We start from the raw sequence: 20,512 nt of genomic DNA, 5'->3' as shown, positions 1-20,512 counted from the left end.
TTTGGGTCAACAGGAGTTACGCACAAACTACCCACCCCGCAACATATTCATGTCCCTGTGCAAAACGTGAAGATTTTGTTTTCACACCTTCCTTTAGACTTTTGTTAGTAACTGGATACTTTGGTCAGTGGTCATTATACACTGAAATGATAAATCTTGTTAAGAATGGAAAAAGTATTCATATTTAGAACTTTAACATCTTCTCCTGCTGCTTTTTGTGTTCTATTTCTTCTTTATCCTAATGCTATCTCATTTATTTATTTATTATTATTATTATTATTATTATTATTATTATTACCTTTAATTTGTCAAAGTTTAAATATAAGAACTTGCCCAAATATGTAGCATAATCTGAAACAAGAGATGGAATTGATTGTGGTAGCCCTGAGTTATTTGAATCAGTCAATTCACTTATATATTTTCAAAACTTATCTAGTAGCATCAAATCTATCCATACATTAAAACCTAACAATCTTTAAATCTAGGCCTGAAGGCCTAACTCGCCAGGCTTAATTGTGGCCAAGCCAAGGTTTTGGTGACACAAAAAGAGAGTTTTATAAATCATTGTTACTATGAAATAAGTATAAACGCAAGATTTCGTTTTGACAACCTAAACAATGAAAAGAGTAACAAAAAGCCCAATAAATAGAAAAGGAAAAAGTAAGCCCTCATTTTGTCAACATAAGCATTTGTAAGGTTTTACTGGGTAAATACTTTAATTGGGAGAGAGGAGACTGACTCGCAGCTGATGAATAAATGCAGTGGAGTCAGATTTTTGTAATATAAAGATTTGCGATATATGATATCAAATTTCAAATAATAAACGTTATTACAGAAACAAATGAAAGAAAATGAGATAAGGTAAGTCATTTTATATCAGTTTCTTTTAGCAAAATTACAAGTGTTTCATTAATCATTTTTTTTATACTGAAAAACGCGGGGAATAATGTTCTAGACACCTAATTATTTTCGCTAAACTCTTCATAAAGGCAAGTTTGAAGCTACTATTCATTAATACTATCTAAAACTTACAATTTTGACATTTACTTTTCTATCTCAATTTTACATATAATAATTACGCATATGTTTAATATCTATATAAAAATATTATATGTGTGTGTGTGTGTGTGTGTGCAAAAACTGGCACAACTCTAGATATATATAGAACTGTGCCTCTTTTTGAAAGATTGAGGTTATCTTTGAAAATATGTTTAGGATTAAATATTGAACTGGATTAGAATTTGAGCACCTTGACACACTGGAAGCGATCTATCTTTGGAATATCATTGACCTTCGATATGGAAGACATGTACCATTAGATAAGCGCAAGCCTATGAACTCACTTGATTCCCTCGCCGGTCAAAAACTATAGTTCAAAGTTGCCGTAGCAGGCAGTCGAATGATTACTCGTTTCGTCGTCATTGTTTCACTGGCTGTATCTGCAGCTGCTGGGGCCAACCTACTGCAGAACCCGGATTTCGAGAGCTTGAGCAACTGGGATTGCTTCAGCCATCACTGCGAGCTGACCTCAGATAAACACAGTGGACAACATGCCATTAAATCTTCTGGCAGGTAATCGACAATACATATGTTAATGGAAGCCGAGTACAACCATTTTTAAACAAGATTTAGTGCAAAGGTATGCTGAAAAAGGAAAACAAAACACAAGGGCACGTCAAATCATTACAAATGTTTATAAACAAAGAGAAACCAGAAACAGAACGCTTTCGTAAGGTAAGAAAGTCATGTCACGAAATTATAAATCGATATTTTTGCGGGTCTTAAAAGTGAAAGGTGTAAGAACAAATACGAAATTGACTAACGTCAAGGCTTTATTCGCCCTCAACATTTGTATATGCGTCATTATCCTGTTCCTACTTTGCTTTGCCATCACTTTCTGTCATAAAATGTATTACTAGCTATGACACCATGCACCACGCCAACATTGAATCGATTGCTGAAACAATTTTCTTGTCCTTAATTTCGTGATGTTTTCAAATACAAGAATGTGTTCGGGTTTGATTTACGCTTGGATCAGCCCAGATCGGGTAATGTGATGTGTCCTCGGTGAAGGAACTCTGCACTCGCACGATAGAATCTCAGTGTGTCCCTGTACTTTCAAACACCGACCCAACCCAACCACTCCGGTGGCCTAGTGGTTAGAGTGTCCGCCTCGGATGCGGGAGGCCGTGGGTTCGATCGCTGGCTGAGTCCTACCAAAGGCTTATAAAGATGGTATTAACAGCTGCCTCACTTGGCGCTCAGCATTAGGAGGGTATTGTTAGGACTGGTCGATCTGGTGTCAGGATAATATGACTGGGTGGGACATCATGCTACATGTCTGCGGCATGATGCCCCAGTGCTATACATCACTATAAACTGCCACACTGCAGAAAATGTATTACTAGCTATGACACCATGCACCACACCAACACTGAATCGATTGCTGAAACAAGTTTCTTGTCCTTAATTTTTTTTAAGTTTTCAAATACAAGAATGTGTAAATTGTATCAGTAACTTTACGTCAATACTGCAATACTTCCTCTTATAATGATTTCTCTTTCGTTAAAACGAATTTGTATGTAACCCATGAATAACAGTTAATTGTTAGGTTACTATTAACACTAAATTTACAATTTCTTATTGAATTCCTTTGCTCTAAGATAATATTTGAATCATGAGATTAAAGTCTATTTTGTTCTCTGTAGACAGAAAATATCCTTAACCGTGTGAAAACATTCACGTCATCAAAATCTTTACATCTTGTCTGAATTTGAGCTTCTTTTTGCGGGAGCGGTGCAACAACGTACACATACCTCTACTTATAACGTCCAAACAATCAATTTAGAAATTAGTCTCAGCTACTATTACATTCTTATTACGTGTGATCGCAGTCAGTAATAGATGAAACAATATGTTATTACGTAACATAAATATGCAGCATTTCCCAATTGATAATATTGTCGAAGCAAATTTTCAATACCAAGGGATTAAGACAGGTGTATTATTCGAATAGTTATTCTACATCTACAGAATGCAGTCATCAATAAAAACCCAACATTGTTTCTAAAATTATTTCCAATCTAAAGTACCAACCGGTCATCACGTAGAGACCAAGCCATCTTTCATTCGCACATCGTCTTGTGAAGCTCCACTGCAATCTTCTGTGAATGGTTCAACGTGGAAACATTACTGATGGCAACATCTATATCAACCACAGTGGCATAGATACGAGTGACCTTTCTCTGAAACAAAAAAGAATTCAACTTGTAAAAATATCACACGTTGAATTCATTGAAAATAGATAACATGTCGCGTATCAGAAATAGAACAAGATATTCGTTCGTTGTAAGCCTTATTACCTAAGAATATTCTTGCGCTCGAGTAGATAGTTCCAATATATCCGATTTCTATTAAAATATTACTTTTCAAACAAAAGTGGAATTTTTCCTAAATATTATTATTATGGAATGTTTACGTATTACTGTATTTTGTATTGTGACATAAATAATACGATAAAAAGGACCTATAATTAAATATATTATATCGGATTATGACCTTTGTTTGAATTACACTCTTTTAGAGTTTGCTTTGCTTAACCAACGCAAGTTCTCGGTCAATCCTAGAGATCATGCCTCTAATGCATGCTTATAGCTGTTATTAGCTGTCATTTGGATCATGTCGCCTGTTACCGAAACAACAATTGACCGGAACTTGCAAATTATCAAACACCGCACGACATAAATAATGTGACTGGGTTACAGAATAACACCAATGACACACCATATCCCCAGACACGCCTCCTATATTTACAGGTTAATTATTCAGTATATTCGATGCTTAACGAATGTCAAACGCTCAGAAAGCAAATGATTTATGTGCGACCAAATATGACATTTTATCTTATAGCGACAACGGTAATAATTTTATTTTGGTAATGAAAATATAACATAGATAAAGACTAATATCAAGAAAAGAATTTAACGATGTTTCTGATTTTAAAGGAAGGAGACAATATAGATTCTTTCTAGCACGTGATCGAGATGTACGTGACTGGCAGATAATGTATCCACGCCAAAAGGATATACATTACCAATAAAAGACTGGCTTCATGTAGAGAAACAATGGATAGTGACAATACATACGTTTTGTTTTAGGAACCAGACCATTATGGGTCCTTCCCAGTGGGTGAAACTTAAAACGAACACCAGGTACGAAGCTGTTGCTTTCGTAAAGCTTTTGCAGAACGCTCATGGAAAATTGTTTGCCAGCGTTAAACTTACAGTGGAGTACGACTTTGTAGGTAAGCAGTGGTTATAATGACCTCATTAAAACGCCAATGACCCATTAAGAATGGTCTTTTCCTGAAGAATATACGACTACTAACATGTACGAAGTATGCTTCACACATTCAGTTTGATCCCATTTATTCTTTCATAAATGCAATCGTAAATATTTGCTCTTGAAGTTAAATCACGAACAGCCATCATGATCATTTGAAAATGTTATTAAATTATTTTGTCTCCATTTGCAATTAGTTTCAATTTTCCTTATGAAATCATAAATTCGAAGAGATATTGTCACAATTATTGTTCTTAAACTAAGTATAAAAAAAGAGCGAAAACGAATACATTTTTGTAAAATTCAAAAAATTATTTATTTCTCTTAATTATGAAGTGAAAGTTTAAACAGATCTTACAGTACTGTGAATTAAATCCAAAATAATCGTAAAGTCCTATCACAAGTCCAAATGTAAAGAATGAATTACAATGGTGTTTCAAATAACCGACAACATTGAATGTGCAGATATGCATGTTATCTCAAATGTACCAATGGCCAAGAATGTGGCATTGTTTTAACAGTCTCTTGATTTATCACAATAATATTGTGAAGTGGCAAATTTTATGTCGATCTAACAAGAATACATTAGTTGAGACCAGAGAACCATTAATTAGATTTATGGAGACAAGCGTGTATCATATCGCCATACTACCGTGTACGGTAATGTCCTTTAGAGGGAGAATTTCGTTCCTAATTAAACATTTGTTTATACAGCAGCCAGGCGGATTATTAAGGACAAGGAAAACTTCATTTTCATGGTAAAGTTGTCACAATTGAGAGATCGCAGAAACTCTGTTACTCAAAGTACCAGGTCAAGCTGACCCTGACTTTGGCGCCTCTGGAAAAAAGGCGGCAGAGATATTTGATTCTGATTGGTTGCGTTAAATGAGAGGGCGTGTTCCAACACAAAATTTCATAGGTTTTAATATCGCCCGCATCGAATTTTAATCAGTCTAAGCTTTTCCTGCAAGAGGAGACCCAAAAACTAGGACTCCGGGAATTTGCAAGAACTTTCCGTAAAACAACTGTTGTCCAAAAAGGGGGCTATTGTCGAAAGGAACCGACGAACTAATTTACCGATCAGAGGGAGGAACGTTGAAAGCAAAGGTAGTGTGACAATTCCATGTAATTTGTTGATGCCATATATAATGCTTTGCTGAAGTTATTTACTTGTATCAGCATGAATCTTTTTTCTACATTCGTGTAATAATTTGCTTTATGAAGTATAACTGTGTTGAGTTTATGCATAGGAATGTCGTACATTAATCTTTAGATAAGTTTGACGAATTGTTTGAATTTGTTGTCTTGTTTGCATAAGAATTATGTTCTAAGAATTTAATACATTACATTCGTTAATATGATTACGAGAATCCGTGTGAATTCGCCGAATTTAGAAGATTTCACGTATGATTAAGAATAAGTGTGTATTGACTGAAATGATCTAGTAATTGATTGATGTGATGTATCCTATTTATTCGCGGTGTAAATTGAGGCTGGCTCAGAACCCCAGGCCTCGCGTATGTGTTAATGTGTAAGGTCAAGGCGTAACGAATTAGCCATTTGACTAAATAGGGTCATTATAGGACATGTGGAGTCGATTGATAACCTTAGCGTCTGTTTAGCACTGATAGTAGAATCTGATAACGAGGGAGAATAATGAAGAATTAACTGTTTCATAAATAACGGGAAATTTAGGTTGTCTCTATTTATATTTATTTAAAAGGGAGAAAATAGCTCCTGAGACGTATGAGACGGATTATCCTGTGACGCAATCCTGCGACGTATTAATTTCTGAGACGTATCCTGAGAGTATCCTGAGACGATGGTAGAAAGTATCATCCTGAGATCTAAGAGTCTGAACAGCTACAGAGGAAGCAAAACAGACTGAGACCGAGCAGGTTATGAAATCGTACAAGACGTTGACTTCGATTGTCCACTCGATCCTATGATGAACTAAATCTATCAGTAAACAGATCGACCATTTTCTTTAGATCTATTTGCGTTTTCTTTGTATTTCGGTGGAAGTTTAAATTTCTAAAACAGAGTACATTCCTGATGTAATGAGTTTTCACAGTGTTTGTATGTAATTGATTAAATTGTTTGTTTACATGTACGGGGGCTCGTGTTGGTTTGTTCTATATACCTGCTCAGATCTCTATCTATTTCACCTATAAGTTTCACCACTTATATTTACAATTACTCGAACCGGGCAATAACATCGAGGGCGGTCAACCCCTAGATAACGAAAACCAAATACGGAGGGACAATCATTCCCCCCGTTTTAACAAATATACATTATGTCCTTAACTAAATGAACTATAATTAAACATTAACAATTTTGTTCAAGAGGTATTAATGAGAGTGTGAAATTTAAATTTTTAACGCAGCTTTAATTATTTTCAGTCTTATATTTAAAATGCCTGCAGTATGGCAGTTTTTACTGATATTTAGCACTAGGGCATCAAGCATCATGTCCCACCCAGTCGCATTATGCTGACACCAGGCCGAGAAGTCCTGACACTAACATCTCAATGCTGAGCACCTAGTGAGGCAGCTGCTAGTACCATTGTTATGTCTTTGGTATGACTCAACCGGGGATGGAACCCGCCACCTCCCGCATCCGAGCTGGACGCTCTAACCACTTAAGCCATTGGAGCAGTAATATTAATGAGCAATTTGTAATTGCAGTGAACAATTTAAATAAATCCAAACAAATTAAAAACCGTACACAACAATGAGACCAATTCCACTTCAGATGCTAAGGTAGGAATTAATATTTTTTCAAGTAAACAACATTGACATTTAAAGGTTAAGACACAATAATAGAAACAGAATGTAGGTCATTTTCCTGTCTAAAACATTCAGTTGTAAACAAGTTTAGGAATTTCCATGTATAAAAAAAACTAATGTCCTAGACTCAGACTCAAATAAACATGTTTGCCTCCAATAATATTCATCTGAATATTTAATGTATGATTATAAAGGAATATGAGCTATGTATTATGATGCTAAGAAATTAAATGTCACTAGTCCGTTAGACCATAAACTTGAATTTGGACTAAGCACATGTACAAAATACACACAAAGTGTTGCATCAAATATATTGGAGAAAAAAACCGTCAACAAATATCTAAACGCATGAACCACAATAGATCAGACATGACAAAAATTATATTTGTCAATGTTTTTCATGTCATGTTACCGCACAATTTAACGACAGTTCCTATACTTTGCAAGATTTTTCATTTCAAACTTTTGATATAGCTGATTCTGAGATGGAACGTTTATTGAAAGAAACTTATTGCATTCACCGTCTTCAAGAGTTCTAAATTCCAAAACTTTATACGACATTCATTTAAAAAAAAAAATATATATATATATATATATATATATATATATATATATATATATATATATATATATATATATATATATATATATGATGTGCTATGTTCTTTAAGTTATGTTACGGCTTGGTATTTGAATTACGCCCCTTTTTACAATTATTTATGAATATTTTTATTTTATTCTAATTTACAGAATAATTTAAACAGTGAAAGTATAAACTAATATCATAAAAATAAGTTTACTAATTCATTTAAAGAGAAGAGGCACTATGAAATAAATGTTCAAAACATTATGATTAATTATTTATAGAACACTTTTTTATATATTATTGTAAGTATTATGCAGATCATAAATTTTATTAAATAATTTAACTTCTGATTGTACAATATTATATCAAGGTATAATATATTACAAATAATACATTATACATAAAAAAAATATTAATACAAATGTATATCTGTATTTATTAAAAAAATTATAAAATATAGATATAAATAACATATAATCATGGGAAAAAATTCAACAAACAATATCAATTAAATATACATAAAACCATACAGCAATAAATTATCTTCTAAATAAGTTAAAGCTCTCATTTCAATTCCAATCAACAATACAGCCTTCAAAATGCAACAGTTAGTATGCAGAAAAATTTTTGTGAGATTTATTGACATAAGATTGAATTAGTCTGTGTTAATATAATATTCTCAACAAACTTATATTCCTATTTCAGTCATAATTTAGGCTGAATCATTATTTGTACTGTATACTTTTAAATGCGTTCATTCTCCTCAAATTCCCTCCTTCCAAATAAAAAGTATTTAGCACGATTCTTCATCTCTTTACATGATGACATGTGCCTTTGTAATTGATAGAAATTCAATGGTATAAAGTAACCCAAAATGTTTTCTAATGCTAGATGGATCGAAGAACTATGTTCCAATTGCCGAGCAGCCCACAGTTTGGAAAGGCAACTGGATTGAATTGTCAGGAGATATATTCACCCCAGATAAAGGTTAGTAACGCTAAACCATTTCTACACTTTACAAATACAAGGACAGATAAGTTTAATATTACATCAAGACAGATTATTTTAATGTAAGATCTATAGTTCCAGTCTACGATTCGTAACTTGAAAACTGTTACCGTGGAAACTGTATCCTAATGTCGGTATGATGCTTTGAAACTTAACGGAGTTTTAACTGTGATTTATCTCGCTACATGCAACTTTGAAGGCGTAACATCCTTAGCTTGTGTGACGTCATCACTGCTTTAACGCAAGCATTTTGCAATCGAAGAGATTTCGAAGGAGAATCAAATGACTTAATTTCGCAGAGGAATCAGATGAATTAATGAATGGGTGGAAATATAGATCAGTGAGCATTTTTATGATTTCAAAGTTCATAATCTGACAGAATAATTTGCACTAGAATATTTTTAATTACCGTCGAAAATCAGTGACGCACTACTACATACATACCGACTGTCATGTTAAAATGTACAAAGTTAGGCCTATATGGGCGATTACTAATCCTAAAATGTTTATTTGCAAATATATTCTCATTTGCTAGTGTATTCTTTTGTCAAATCTGTAATGTGATATACTTATTTGTAGTAGGAGAGGCTCGACTTTTATTACTGGTCGGAATGTGACATGTATTTCATCAATGTGTTTGTGTAACTCACGTATTCTATATACTTGTTAAGCCATTAAAACCAGCCGAATTTTCGCGGAGGGGTTGGATCCTGGTATAGATTTCCTAATGGATTCTGCCTCCCTGACGGAAATCCCCGAGAATATTAACTGGAAATCTGAATCCGACAAGGTCATAAACAGTCAACGGAAGCAGATGATGCATATCCGGTAATAGATGTAATGTTAACTTCCTATGTGCCAGAACTGCTTAAAACATATTTCACCATCCTGATTAAGTGTGGCAATCGATGTTCTTCTAATGTACATATTTGCAAAGTACATTATCCGTTCTGCGGTTTTGGTAGACCATTATTATATAAAACAAAAAGGAGAAAATATTTGACTAAAATACCAAATAGAAAAGGTATAATATTTTTATTTTGATTTTAAAAAAAGTCTGACGATTGTAAAAATTGTTTTAAATTTAAAATCTTTAGGTTTCTAAGAGGTTTACATTGCACAGGACGAAGGAGATCTAAATACTCTGTAATAGAATTTTAAACAAAGGTTGACGGATAATTTTATTCAAACCTGGAATGCAAATTAATCCAACTCCTCAACAGTAATCATATGGAAGCTTTGGTTTTTGATTTTCATAAATATTTAGAAACTGTCAATATACACTAAACAATTTTGGTAAAGAAGCCAAAGATGGTAAAGAAGCCAAAGATGGTAAAGAAGCCAAAGATGGTAAAGAAGCCAAAGATGGTAAAGAAGCCAAAGATGGTAAAGAAGCCAAAGTTGGTAAAGAAGCCAAAGATGGTAAAGAAGCCAAAGATGGTAAAGAAGCCAAAGATGGTAAAGAAGCCAAAGATGGTAAAGAAGCCAAAGTTGGTAAAGAAGCCAAAGATGGTAAAGAAGCCAAAGATGGTAAAGAAGCCAAAGTTGGTAAAGAAGCCAAAGATGGTAAAGAAGCCAAAGATGGTAAAGAAGCCAAAGATGGTAAAGAAGCCAAAGATGGTAAAGAAGCCAAAGTTGGTAAAGAAGCCAAAGATGGTAAAGAAGCCAAAGATGGTAAAGAAGCCAAAGATGGTAAAGAAGCCAAAGATGGTAAAGAAGCCAAAGATGGTAAAGAAGCCAAAGATGGTAAAGAAGCCAAAGTTGGTAAAGAAGCCAAAGATGGTAAAGAAGCCAAACCAGATAAGGTCCTGAAGAAAATATTAGATGTAACCATTGTTTAATACGAGAAGAAGATAATCATTTTTCCTTATGTGGCTTTTATATGAGAAACGTAATAAAAGTAATTCCTGATCTATTTTCTTTATAAAGACTGAACATGTTAAAAATATGTGGATTTATTTTCCTCTTCACGGTCAGCACAAGTTAGGTAGCTCCATGTAATTTTATGCATGTTGTGATATTTTAAAGAATGGTTATTTTCTGATGTGAATGCATTTTTTATATGCTTAAATTTTAACAGGTTTTTTTCTTCAAAAAACGGTATAAAACTTACTTAAAAAATTCAAGAAACAATGACTGTAGCTGCAAAAAAAACACGGGTATTATTTGATTCGGAACTGTTTTTATCTTTACCTTAAATAAAATGTATGCGATAATCTCGGGTGTAAATTATACGAGAGCGGGAAATGAAAGACCCAGTTAGGAAAGAGAGCTCTAATGGCTAAGCACAATGGTCCAATTGAAACTTGGTTTCATGTTTTATGTTTCCGACTTCTATAATTATTTACTCCGTAAATTACGCGAGCAAATAAAACTTCCGAACAAACAAATCAAAGAAAGCAGTTAAAGAAAAAGTTTCTTAATACAAAGTCATGACTTTAAAATAAATGTTCAATATTCATCTAAAAACAAATAATATTCCGCACAATGCTAAAATACTTATTTGTACAGGTAAATTACGTGCACAATGCAGAATATTTTCATGACCTCACGCAATATTATTGTTGTCCTCACGTACTGCTCATCCTCAGATCCTATACGCTTCCATTTAGCACACGCAACATAGTTCAGCCTGTACACATATGCTCGTTTCCCCATGTCTTTGCCTTTGTGATATTAGTATGATAAAAGAATGGTAAATTGTTAGTCCTACTCTTCCATTATGCGACAAACTCAAATGCTTTGTAGTCATGTGTGTGTGCGTGTGTGTGTGTGTGTGTGTGTGTGTGGTATCGATGGTAAATATGATATTTCATTTACTTGATAGTACTTTTGAAGTATTTCTTGTAATATTGAATGTAAATGCATCGCTTGTTCACCACCAGATGTCGCATTGTAATAGTTCTATGTGCTTCTCAAAGGCATGTAGACCACTAACGCATGTATGTACCATAAGATATGTACAAGTCTTCTTGGAAAGGGGAAGCGGTAGTGCAATTAGAATGTAAGGTGGATGATTTGATATAGCAGATTTAGAAATGATACGGAAAGTAAGTAATGACGAAATGAATTAGTATTATGCTAAACACTACGCTACCGTAGATACTTTTATTTTCTGCCAGGCCGTGAACTACTTTTCTGAGAGAAGTAATCCTTTGTAACTCATTCGTGAAATATGATAAAACACATTCACTGCCCGTCAATAGATATGGATGACATTATGCCCAAGAAAATTTGAAACTATACAAAAACGCTTTTTCGTTGATGTGATAAATATGGTCGCTTTGCATACGAATGACCGAGGTTCAAGTTAAACAATGTATGGATACCTTTTTCAATTTTTAAGCGATGTTCTACTTTGAATTGGGAATTAAAGTTTTATTGCCATTTAAATATTCTGTGATAATTTGCCCAAAACACAACAGAAAATAAATGGCAGAATGCTTACGTTATCGCGCTGGATACATTAAGACACCTACTTCAATAAATACATATTTCATTTCCTAAACAAATGTCCATCGTATAGCTTTGTGTAATTTCATTATGATTAAAATGATTAATTATCTTGGAGGCATGCAATCACGCGATTAGTATTCGCTGATTTATTTTTGTTCTTGTCGGATGGATTAGCATAGAATCGTTCGTTCAAGAGATTTTGGTCAAAAATCTGACTTAAACTGATTTTGTCAACCATTAATATTGTCACAATGCATTGGTTGTGTATTTATTTCGGAATACAGCATCAATTAAATTGCTTTGTTTCATATAGTGTATTATTTTTAGTATTAAGCCTTCGGTAGATAAACAAAAAAAGTATATAATAAAATATTAAAAAGGTTACTGCATTTGTATGCGAAAATACGAACTCTTTTTTTCGGATTAATAATAATAATAATAATAATAATGAGGACTTTGTATAGCGCCTAATCTTTAGAAGCTCTAAGCGCTTCACAACATTAGACAACACCTATAAAATAAAAAAACATATACTAATATTATTACAAAAACAAACACCATGAAATTAGAAAAAACATTAAAAAATAAAAAACATGCTGAGAATATTTCAGGTAGGAAACATTATTAGGTCTTTAAGTTTGTTCTTGCAGTCGAAATAAGTGAGTTTTGAGAGCCCTCTTGAATGTGATCACTGTGTCTTTGTGTCTAAGTTCAATGGGCAATTCATTCCACGTTGCTGGGCCTTGGTATGCAAAAGAACGCTGTCCATATGACTTTGTTTTCATAGTGGGAATAATGAGTATACGATTGTCAGAAGAAGAGCGTAAGTATCTTGCTGGTGTGTACACATGGGTGAGATCGGATAGGTATGTTGGACTAGAGTCCGACAGTGAAACATATACTGCATTCGCAAGGTTGCACATTATAGCTCATAAATATACAAATGTAGGTAACTATAATTCATGTATGTTTTTATATGGTCGACATGTTGAATTGAAAAGGTATATTTACATTTCTTGTTTCTAAAGGTGATACATATTGTATTCAAATATATGTTTCGTTTTTTACCAAAGAACCTAGGCATATGTGTCGCCCTGAGCAATTTAATATTTATAAAATATTTCCTACGTGAAGATGTCGCTTTGCGCAATTAAAAATGAGAAAAAATAAACTACATAAAAGTACAGCCTTAAAAGTAATTTTGTGTTGGGATTGGCAAACTTTGGCTTGAAAGTGTATTTCGGCATCTTTATGTTACATAAAATACGTTTTGAACTGCTTGCGAATGTAATCTCGATAATGTCATGTGCAATGAAATATTCTAATCAATTCACTTTGTAACTGCATGACGTTCAAATATGGATGTATAATTTCTGGTTCGAAACCCCACATCAAACCAAAGTAGTCATTGTATGCAGCAGCATATGGCTCTACCGATAGCAATTTGAAAATAGTGGCACCTTTCTGTTACTCGATGCCATTGTCTTCATGTGTTTTGCGCATGCCCAGTTACGGAATAGACGGAAGAAAATGAGTAAGTGTCCGAGACGTATATCGAACATTATATTTTCGGTCATAGGACTTATTCACTATGAAAATTCACAAAAATTTCATATTTTTACTTCTGTCAGAAAATCAATAAATATTTCTTGCAAATCACACAGGGACAATAACTGGTATTACACACAAATGCATCACATCTCCATGAAGTCTAGCGACATCATTTGGTATACACATTTCCAGTAAGTATCACTTTTCCCTGCATTTTACATGTATTATATTAATATATAAATTCGGGCACAAATTATTTAAGGATGTTCGCTTATATAAAATAAATCCTTACTTAGCAGCTCGATATGACTTGATCGTTATATTATGACATTCCTGATATAACGCAACTGTGTATGCTAGCGTTCAATGGCATGGCGAACAAGGCGCGTGACAACTATATAAATTATGTAGTATGTGCGCCGTATGCTTTTAAGCCCCTACCCCCTAAAAACCAAACTTTAGATACCTTCAATTATAATAGAAATTTTACAAAGCAATAAAAATAATTTCTATATATGAACAACTGTTTGAAAGGAACACATGTATAAAAGATCGAAAAAGAAACCTAGTTATAATTAAAGTTTTGTTTTCTCAAATGTTTAAAATGTATATATTAAATTTTCACTAAAATTGTAAACATGAAACTGACTTCATTTAGACAGAAAAGTTGGTCAGTTAGTAACATTTTAGGCAAACGATGGCGTGAGTCTGTGCAACATATAGTTTTATTTAGCGTGCAGTGAAGCGGGCAATGCAATAAAACCAATTCAACTCTACATACGTATGCTCACTAAAGAAACAACGACAATTGTTTTTGTTTAGGTTTATTAAGTCAGGCACTCAAACAGATTGTTAGGATAGATAATATCACGCTCAAATTATTCATATCGATGGGATCATTACCATGTTTTATAGAAAATATACAAGCTTTTCAATGTAAATAATCTCATTAAGAATCCTGTAATTCTCTTTATAAACTCCAATTAAGTACAATGTAAATGTTAATAAAATCTCTTCAGAATTTGCTATCGGGTCTTCATCATCATCCTGTCGTTTAGTACCACGTGACTATGTTTATAAATAATTACTGTAAAATATACGAATATATGTGTTATTAGCACACCACATCATCATAGGCAAGGAACGTGTACATCTTGGACACATAATAAACACTGCAAATGACCTGCAAGAACAATATCAACTAGAATGATGTCTTTTTCTGTTTTCTATGAATGTTCCATTCTAATTTGTAAGTGAAAGAAATTTTAAATAATGTCACAAATCGTCATAGTAAAACGTGTTTGCATTTTCATGTGCTTTGCAAGAATTTGGGGAGTTCTCAGATTTTTATTCTCTACATTTACTTTTCATTACTAAACTTTCCTCTCTATCCAAATTCAAATCAATCGATTCATAATTAAAAGCACTTTCCTAGACAAACTTACAGTTTTGTTCTTGGCATACCCCGGTACAGTAACACGCTATTCATCAATTTGTAACAGGATCTCTGCAGATGCTAATATCGATCCCGCACAGGTCCAAATTGAGGTATGTACTTTGAAATTATACATTTTTTTGTTCCAACAAAAGGATACTATTCTCACTTTTCTATAGTAGAAACATAAAGACTTTCAGAGATTTCGGAAAAACAATATCCCTGTTTAATTACGTCTATTTGGAACTAGCGTTAATTCCGCAGAAAATAATTGGACAAAAGGTACCTACAAATCTATCCCCAACCACAAAATTTACACTCTTAATAAAGTGTCAAGATGTGTCAAAATTGAACATGTAGTCTTATAAAATGGTTAATGTCAAATGTACAGATCGTAACCTGATGTTATAATAAATAGATCACTCATTTGACCAATCCTATTCGCAAATTGGTTGGGTAGTCTCATACATCTAGTAACGTCCAAAGTACAGATTGTCGTCTGATATTGTAATAAATGGGTCCAAAAGACTAATTGTCTGAGTCTCCTTGACTAATGAGTTCAAGCACTACATGTTATGTTTGATCTATCACCAGCTCTTATGCGCTTGAAGAAAGATCCCTATCATTATCTACGATAGAGAACATACATAAACAACTAAAAAGAAACAATTTTCGTGCTAAACTTTTTGTCTTTTGTGTTTACATTACGATAGTTGAGGTTAAAGAAGGTCAATATAATATAATGCCTTCCCTTAACTTCCTTAAATTGTATCATCTTGGTTGAAACAATATTCTTCATATTACCATGCATGCATACACTTGTACACAAAAATAATTATAGTGGAACTAGCGCTGTTAGTTAATAAAATGCGGCAGTTGCGTGAAAGGAAGTTCTCAACCTCCCCATCAAACTTAATTCTGGGGGCACCTCCCACAATAAAAGAGAAACTGTGATGGAAATATTGAGCCCCCTAATGCTTAGGCGGCAGATAAGACAAAGTACTGCATAGAATCCAATATTCTGGCTGAAAGCTAAGTGACATTTTGAAAGATCATTTTGAAATATTTTCCCCTCAGGTCATCCAGGTCAAGCATGCATATCCATTTGGCACGGCCGTGGCAGCTGACGAGTTGTTGACGGGAGACGTCCGGTATAGAGATTTTATCTACAAACATTTTAACTGGGCGGTCCTGGAGAATGCGCTCAAGTGGCCCCTTATGGAACCAACCAGGGTAATAGAATATGCATAGTTTGGGCTAATTGTGTACACGATGATATAACATAGATAGTGTGGCATGGTTTCCGCCAGTTGTCTTTCTCCTGAAATTTGGTCCCCATAAAAAGAATTCTGTTCACATGGATCACATGCGAGTCGCATCGCCATAACTTAACTTTTAGAAACTTTTGTTATTCTGACCCAACAGGAAATATACATGTACTTTGCACAATTTCATCATTTTGGTTTTTGTTTCTTTGTTTGGTTGGTTGGTTGGTTCTTTACATAACAGCAACAAAAGAAGGTTATTTGGTGCAGAGGCAATTAGTGTAAAGTGCCTTTCCCAAGGACACACTAAGGTAGCTGATCTAGGCAGAATTTGATCTCGCATCCTTTCGGTCACGAATTCGGCACGCCAACCACTGAGCCACCGCGGCTCCCTTTGATTATTTTTAGTTGCTAGTTTTGTTTTCACAGAATTGTTTTATGCGTGTCCTTTAACTAACGAAGAATTTGATAAATTACATTGGAAACTGCTTTAAAACTGACATATTATTTTCGCCCTATGTAGTCCATGTTTAACAGAGATTCTAACCATTTTCATCATTAAATTTGATTGACATATTCTCCCTTTCCGCACTAATAGACCCAATAATTATTTTAGATCTTTTTGAAACATTTCACAGTGGTAACAAATTACTCTTCTCAATTACGACAAAATACTCTGTTAAGACTGAAATTTTGTCTTGGCTATTAAATTCGAATTGCATAAAGTGTCGGTCGGAGAATGTGTTATGTATGTGTGTGTGATTTAGATTTTTTAACGTAGCTTTAATAATTTGCCAGTCATATCGCTACGATGTCTGCATTGAGACAGTTTAAAGTGATGTCTAACACTGGGACATCATGTCGCAGACATGTAGCATGACGTCCCACCCAGGCACATTATCCTGTCACCAGGCCGACCAGTCCTATCACTAAACTGCTGAGCGCCAATCGAGGCAGCTGTTAGTACCATTTTTAGAAGTCTTTGGTATGACTCGGCCGGGATTCGAACACACGACCTCCCGCATCCGGGGCGTACGCTCTAACCATTAGGCCACCGGAGCGGTCATTGTTATGGAAGGGACGGATGTTATTCAGTACATCATTAAGGACCAAGGGAGAGAAGGAAAAAAAAAATCAAATATCCCGATTATCGACGAATATTGTAGCACTTCGTAAATCAATACATTCGTTGACTCCGATTCAAGAGTATAGTAATAATTCGAGTACTCATGATATATATTTTATTTCCTAATTATATAATAAGAAATTCTTAAGATACCAGAAGGCAGATTTGATATAACTTGCTTGATTTTGAAAAATTAATGTAAAGATCTAAAATTTGTGCAAATCCTCGCGTAGAAATAACTGGCAATAGCAGTTGTGTGCATACATAGCCATAGAAGCAATTGTGGCCTAATTTTATGGAAAGTTGAATGGGTGATGAGATGAAGGAAATTGGGAAGAAAGCAATTCGCAATCTGCTGTTTTTATGAAATTCTATATACATTCAATGGCCTGACAGTCTTCAAAAATCCCACAATGCATGCAACAACTGTCAAGAAATTATCAAGTAAACACCCACTCACTGTACGTAAATAGCTATATTGCTTCAGCCAACTGCTAAGCTAGTAAGCAAAACAACTAATATCACCGCCTCAAACAGCGCATGTGCAACCAACTGAGTTCCATTCCTAATTCTAGTACAATATTCTCTTAAATAGAGATTAATTTGCTGACCATCTGCCTATATATATCATCATTGAGCATTAACGTTTAAAGTTCAATGAGTTATACTACAAAAGTCACACTCTACTAAAAGAACAAGCTCATTCTAAATTATAATACCGAATCCACTGTGTATTCACACTAATGACGATGTAAGGGAGAGAAATAGTCAATTACACACATATGTGAACCTTGGAGATTACGCCCAGGCTAAAGTTTCCAGCGCATCTTAGGAGCGCATTTGATAGCGCACCTACCTACTCAAACTAGATTTTTTCAGAACAAAATGACTACAGATTTGATTTAATCAATCGCCGTACTAGCTTATTTATACCTGGAAGACGAATACATGTTGCCACTATATAGTTCTCTTGTCATATAAAATAAAAAATAAATCTGCCGGACAAGTAACGAATTTTAGCGCCGTTTAACGTATTATTACAATAATTTTATTTCTTGATACTTTTATCTAAAACATAACTTCATTTGCAGCACCACATCAACTATGACAAACCTCTTCAAGCCATTCATGAATTAAAAAACCATGGGTAAGTAATTGTCTAGATGATCACGGTTAAGAGAATAATCGCCTAATGTTGAGAAAATAGCTGATCCAAAAGAATCTAAAATGACACAATGAGTAATATTCAAAGTATGTGGCTATGTTTGGATAACGTATCATCCACCAACAGTCAAACATATGTTGTACCACTTCTAATAAGTGTGCAAAAGTTAGTACACGAAGTGCAGAAAAGGAAACAACGAATGATAATAATTATCATACCATTGCTCGGTTCACAGGCAAAAATATAATAACAAAAATACGATGAACGTTTATCTGCCTCATTCTCCGCAGACTGAAGGTCAGGGCTCACTGTGTTGTTTCGTCAGTGGATCGAGCTATCCCTTTCTGGGTGAAACAGCTACAGGGAGATGCCTTAAAGCAGACAGTGACAGAGAGGATCAATGGAGTGGTACCCAAAACGAAAGGGCTGTAAGCAATCCATTCTGTTTGATTTTTCTGTCAATCTTTATTTGAAGAAGAGAGGATGGTAGTTAGACACTGAAAATTGATTACGTAAAAGAGATGTAAATGTGTTTTACGTTGATTCGAGTGCAGTAAAAATTGGATAAGATTGCATTAATATCATGGTCAGGTTTTGAAATAGGCAATGACATAAATATTTAAAGTGAATGGATGAAAGATGACAAATTGTAATCTGTCGATACAATTCTCACTTTACATAAAACAGTCAGTTCATTCATATCGACCTTGAAATGCAGTGCTATCGATATATGTAAAGGCCGCATGCATTTTCCAATATGCAAGCTTGCTAAAATATGCAAGACTCTTTCCAAACCATGTAATTTCTAATATATAGAACTAATATTAAGGGATTTAAAATATTTACATTGATATCTCAAATCTGCTTAAATCGGTCTGTTTCAAAGATATATAGATTTGTCTTCATTAAAGTGTGGAGGGCTGGGATGTTAACAACGAAAACCTACATGCATGGTTTCTGCAGCAGCACACCGGGGACTTTGATTACGTCCTTGACATTTACCGGCAGGTTCATCTTGCTGACAATACCATTCCTCTCTTCGCCAATGACTATGACGTAGGGGCATCGGGAAAAAGGACTGCGGTAAGTACTATTTAGATGTAACGATTCTGAATGGCTGCCCAGTTTACACCCTGACACACGTACATGTACCTACAGCCGACCATGTTTTGTATCTACTGAACAACTCGATTACGATGCACTGGGTCACCTATATATATATATATATATATATATATATATATATATATATATATATATATATATATATATATATATATATATATATATATATATATATATATATATATATATTTCACAACTGGTTACAGAAGAAGAAGAAGAAAAGAGAAATAGCGGGTTTAGTCCAGTCTAATAATAGTAAACTTGTGGTCGTTGTATGTCAGTTTTATAATAGCTAGTCCAGCACAACAGTTCCATGCACGCTTTATGATATGTCACATTGTGCAACATCACATCTTGTCTTTATCCTCAGTTTTAAATCTACTACAAAAGAAGCAAAGGCAAGGATGCCTCGTCACATAGCGCACATATTTATTGTATAGCGGAAATTAGATCCGATTTAAGACACAATAATGTCAAACAGAAGTGTTTGTATTTTGAGGGAAAATATCAACAGAATACAAAGACTTTCTTTCGCACTGCAGTTCAATGAAAATGTAGAAAACGACGTCATGTCTTGATGGACTTATCACATCTACATACAACGAGTTTCGTCAGTCCTTTAGAGGCAGAATCTTGCGTCATCAACAAATATGCAAGTACTCCA

At 34.2% G+C, this 20,512-nt stretch overlaps 1 protein-coding gene across 1 annotated transcript in view; it reads left to right on the top strand.

Annotated features, from left to right (window-relative positions):
* The first annotated feature begins 1,344 nt into the window (after positions 1 to 1,344).
* Positions 1,345 to 20,512, top strand: part of LOC149804555 (uncharacterized) — a 29,766-nt gene continuing 10,598 nt past the window's right edge. Inside the window, exons 1-9 of the mRNA XM_089933080.1 lie at positions 1,345 to 1,572; positions 4,158 to 4,303; positions 8,609 to 8,704; positions 9,397 to 9,553; positions 15,235 to 15,280; positions 16,245 to 16,400; positions 18,650 to 18,705; positions 19,014 to 19,151; positions 19,635 to 19,806. Of these exons, the coding sequence (XP_089789206.1) occupies positions 1,400 to 1,572; positions 4,158 to 4,303; positions 8,609 to 8,704; positions 9,397 to 9,553; positions 15,235 to 15,280; positions 16,245 to 16,400; positions 18,650 to 18,705; positions 19,014 to 19,151; positions 19,635 to 19,806 (1,140 nt within the window). The 5' untranslated portion in view covers positions 1,345 to 1,399. The remainder of the gene's footprint in view (positions 1,573 to 4,157; positions 4,304 to 8,608; positions 8,705 to 9,396; positions 9,554 to 15,234; positions 15,281 to 16,244; positions 16,401 to 18,649; positions 18,706 to 19,013; positions 19,152 to 19,634; positions 19,807 to 20,512) is intronic.

Source organism: Sinohyriopsis cumingii, chromosome 2, assembly GCF_028554795.1.
Source record: "Sinohyriopsis cumingii isolate HCF-2022 chromosome 2, ASM2855479v2, whole genome shotgun sequence".
Classification (NCBI taxonomy): domain Eukaryota; kingdom Metazoa; phylum Mollusca; class Bivalvia; order Unionida; family Unionidae; genus Sinohyriopsis; species Sinohyriopsis cumingii.
Note: the sequence above shows the minus strand (reverse complement) of the source record. Positions and strands in the feature narration are given on the sequence as shown.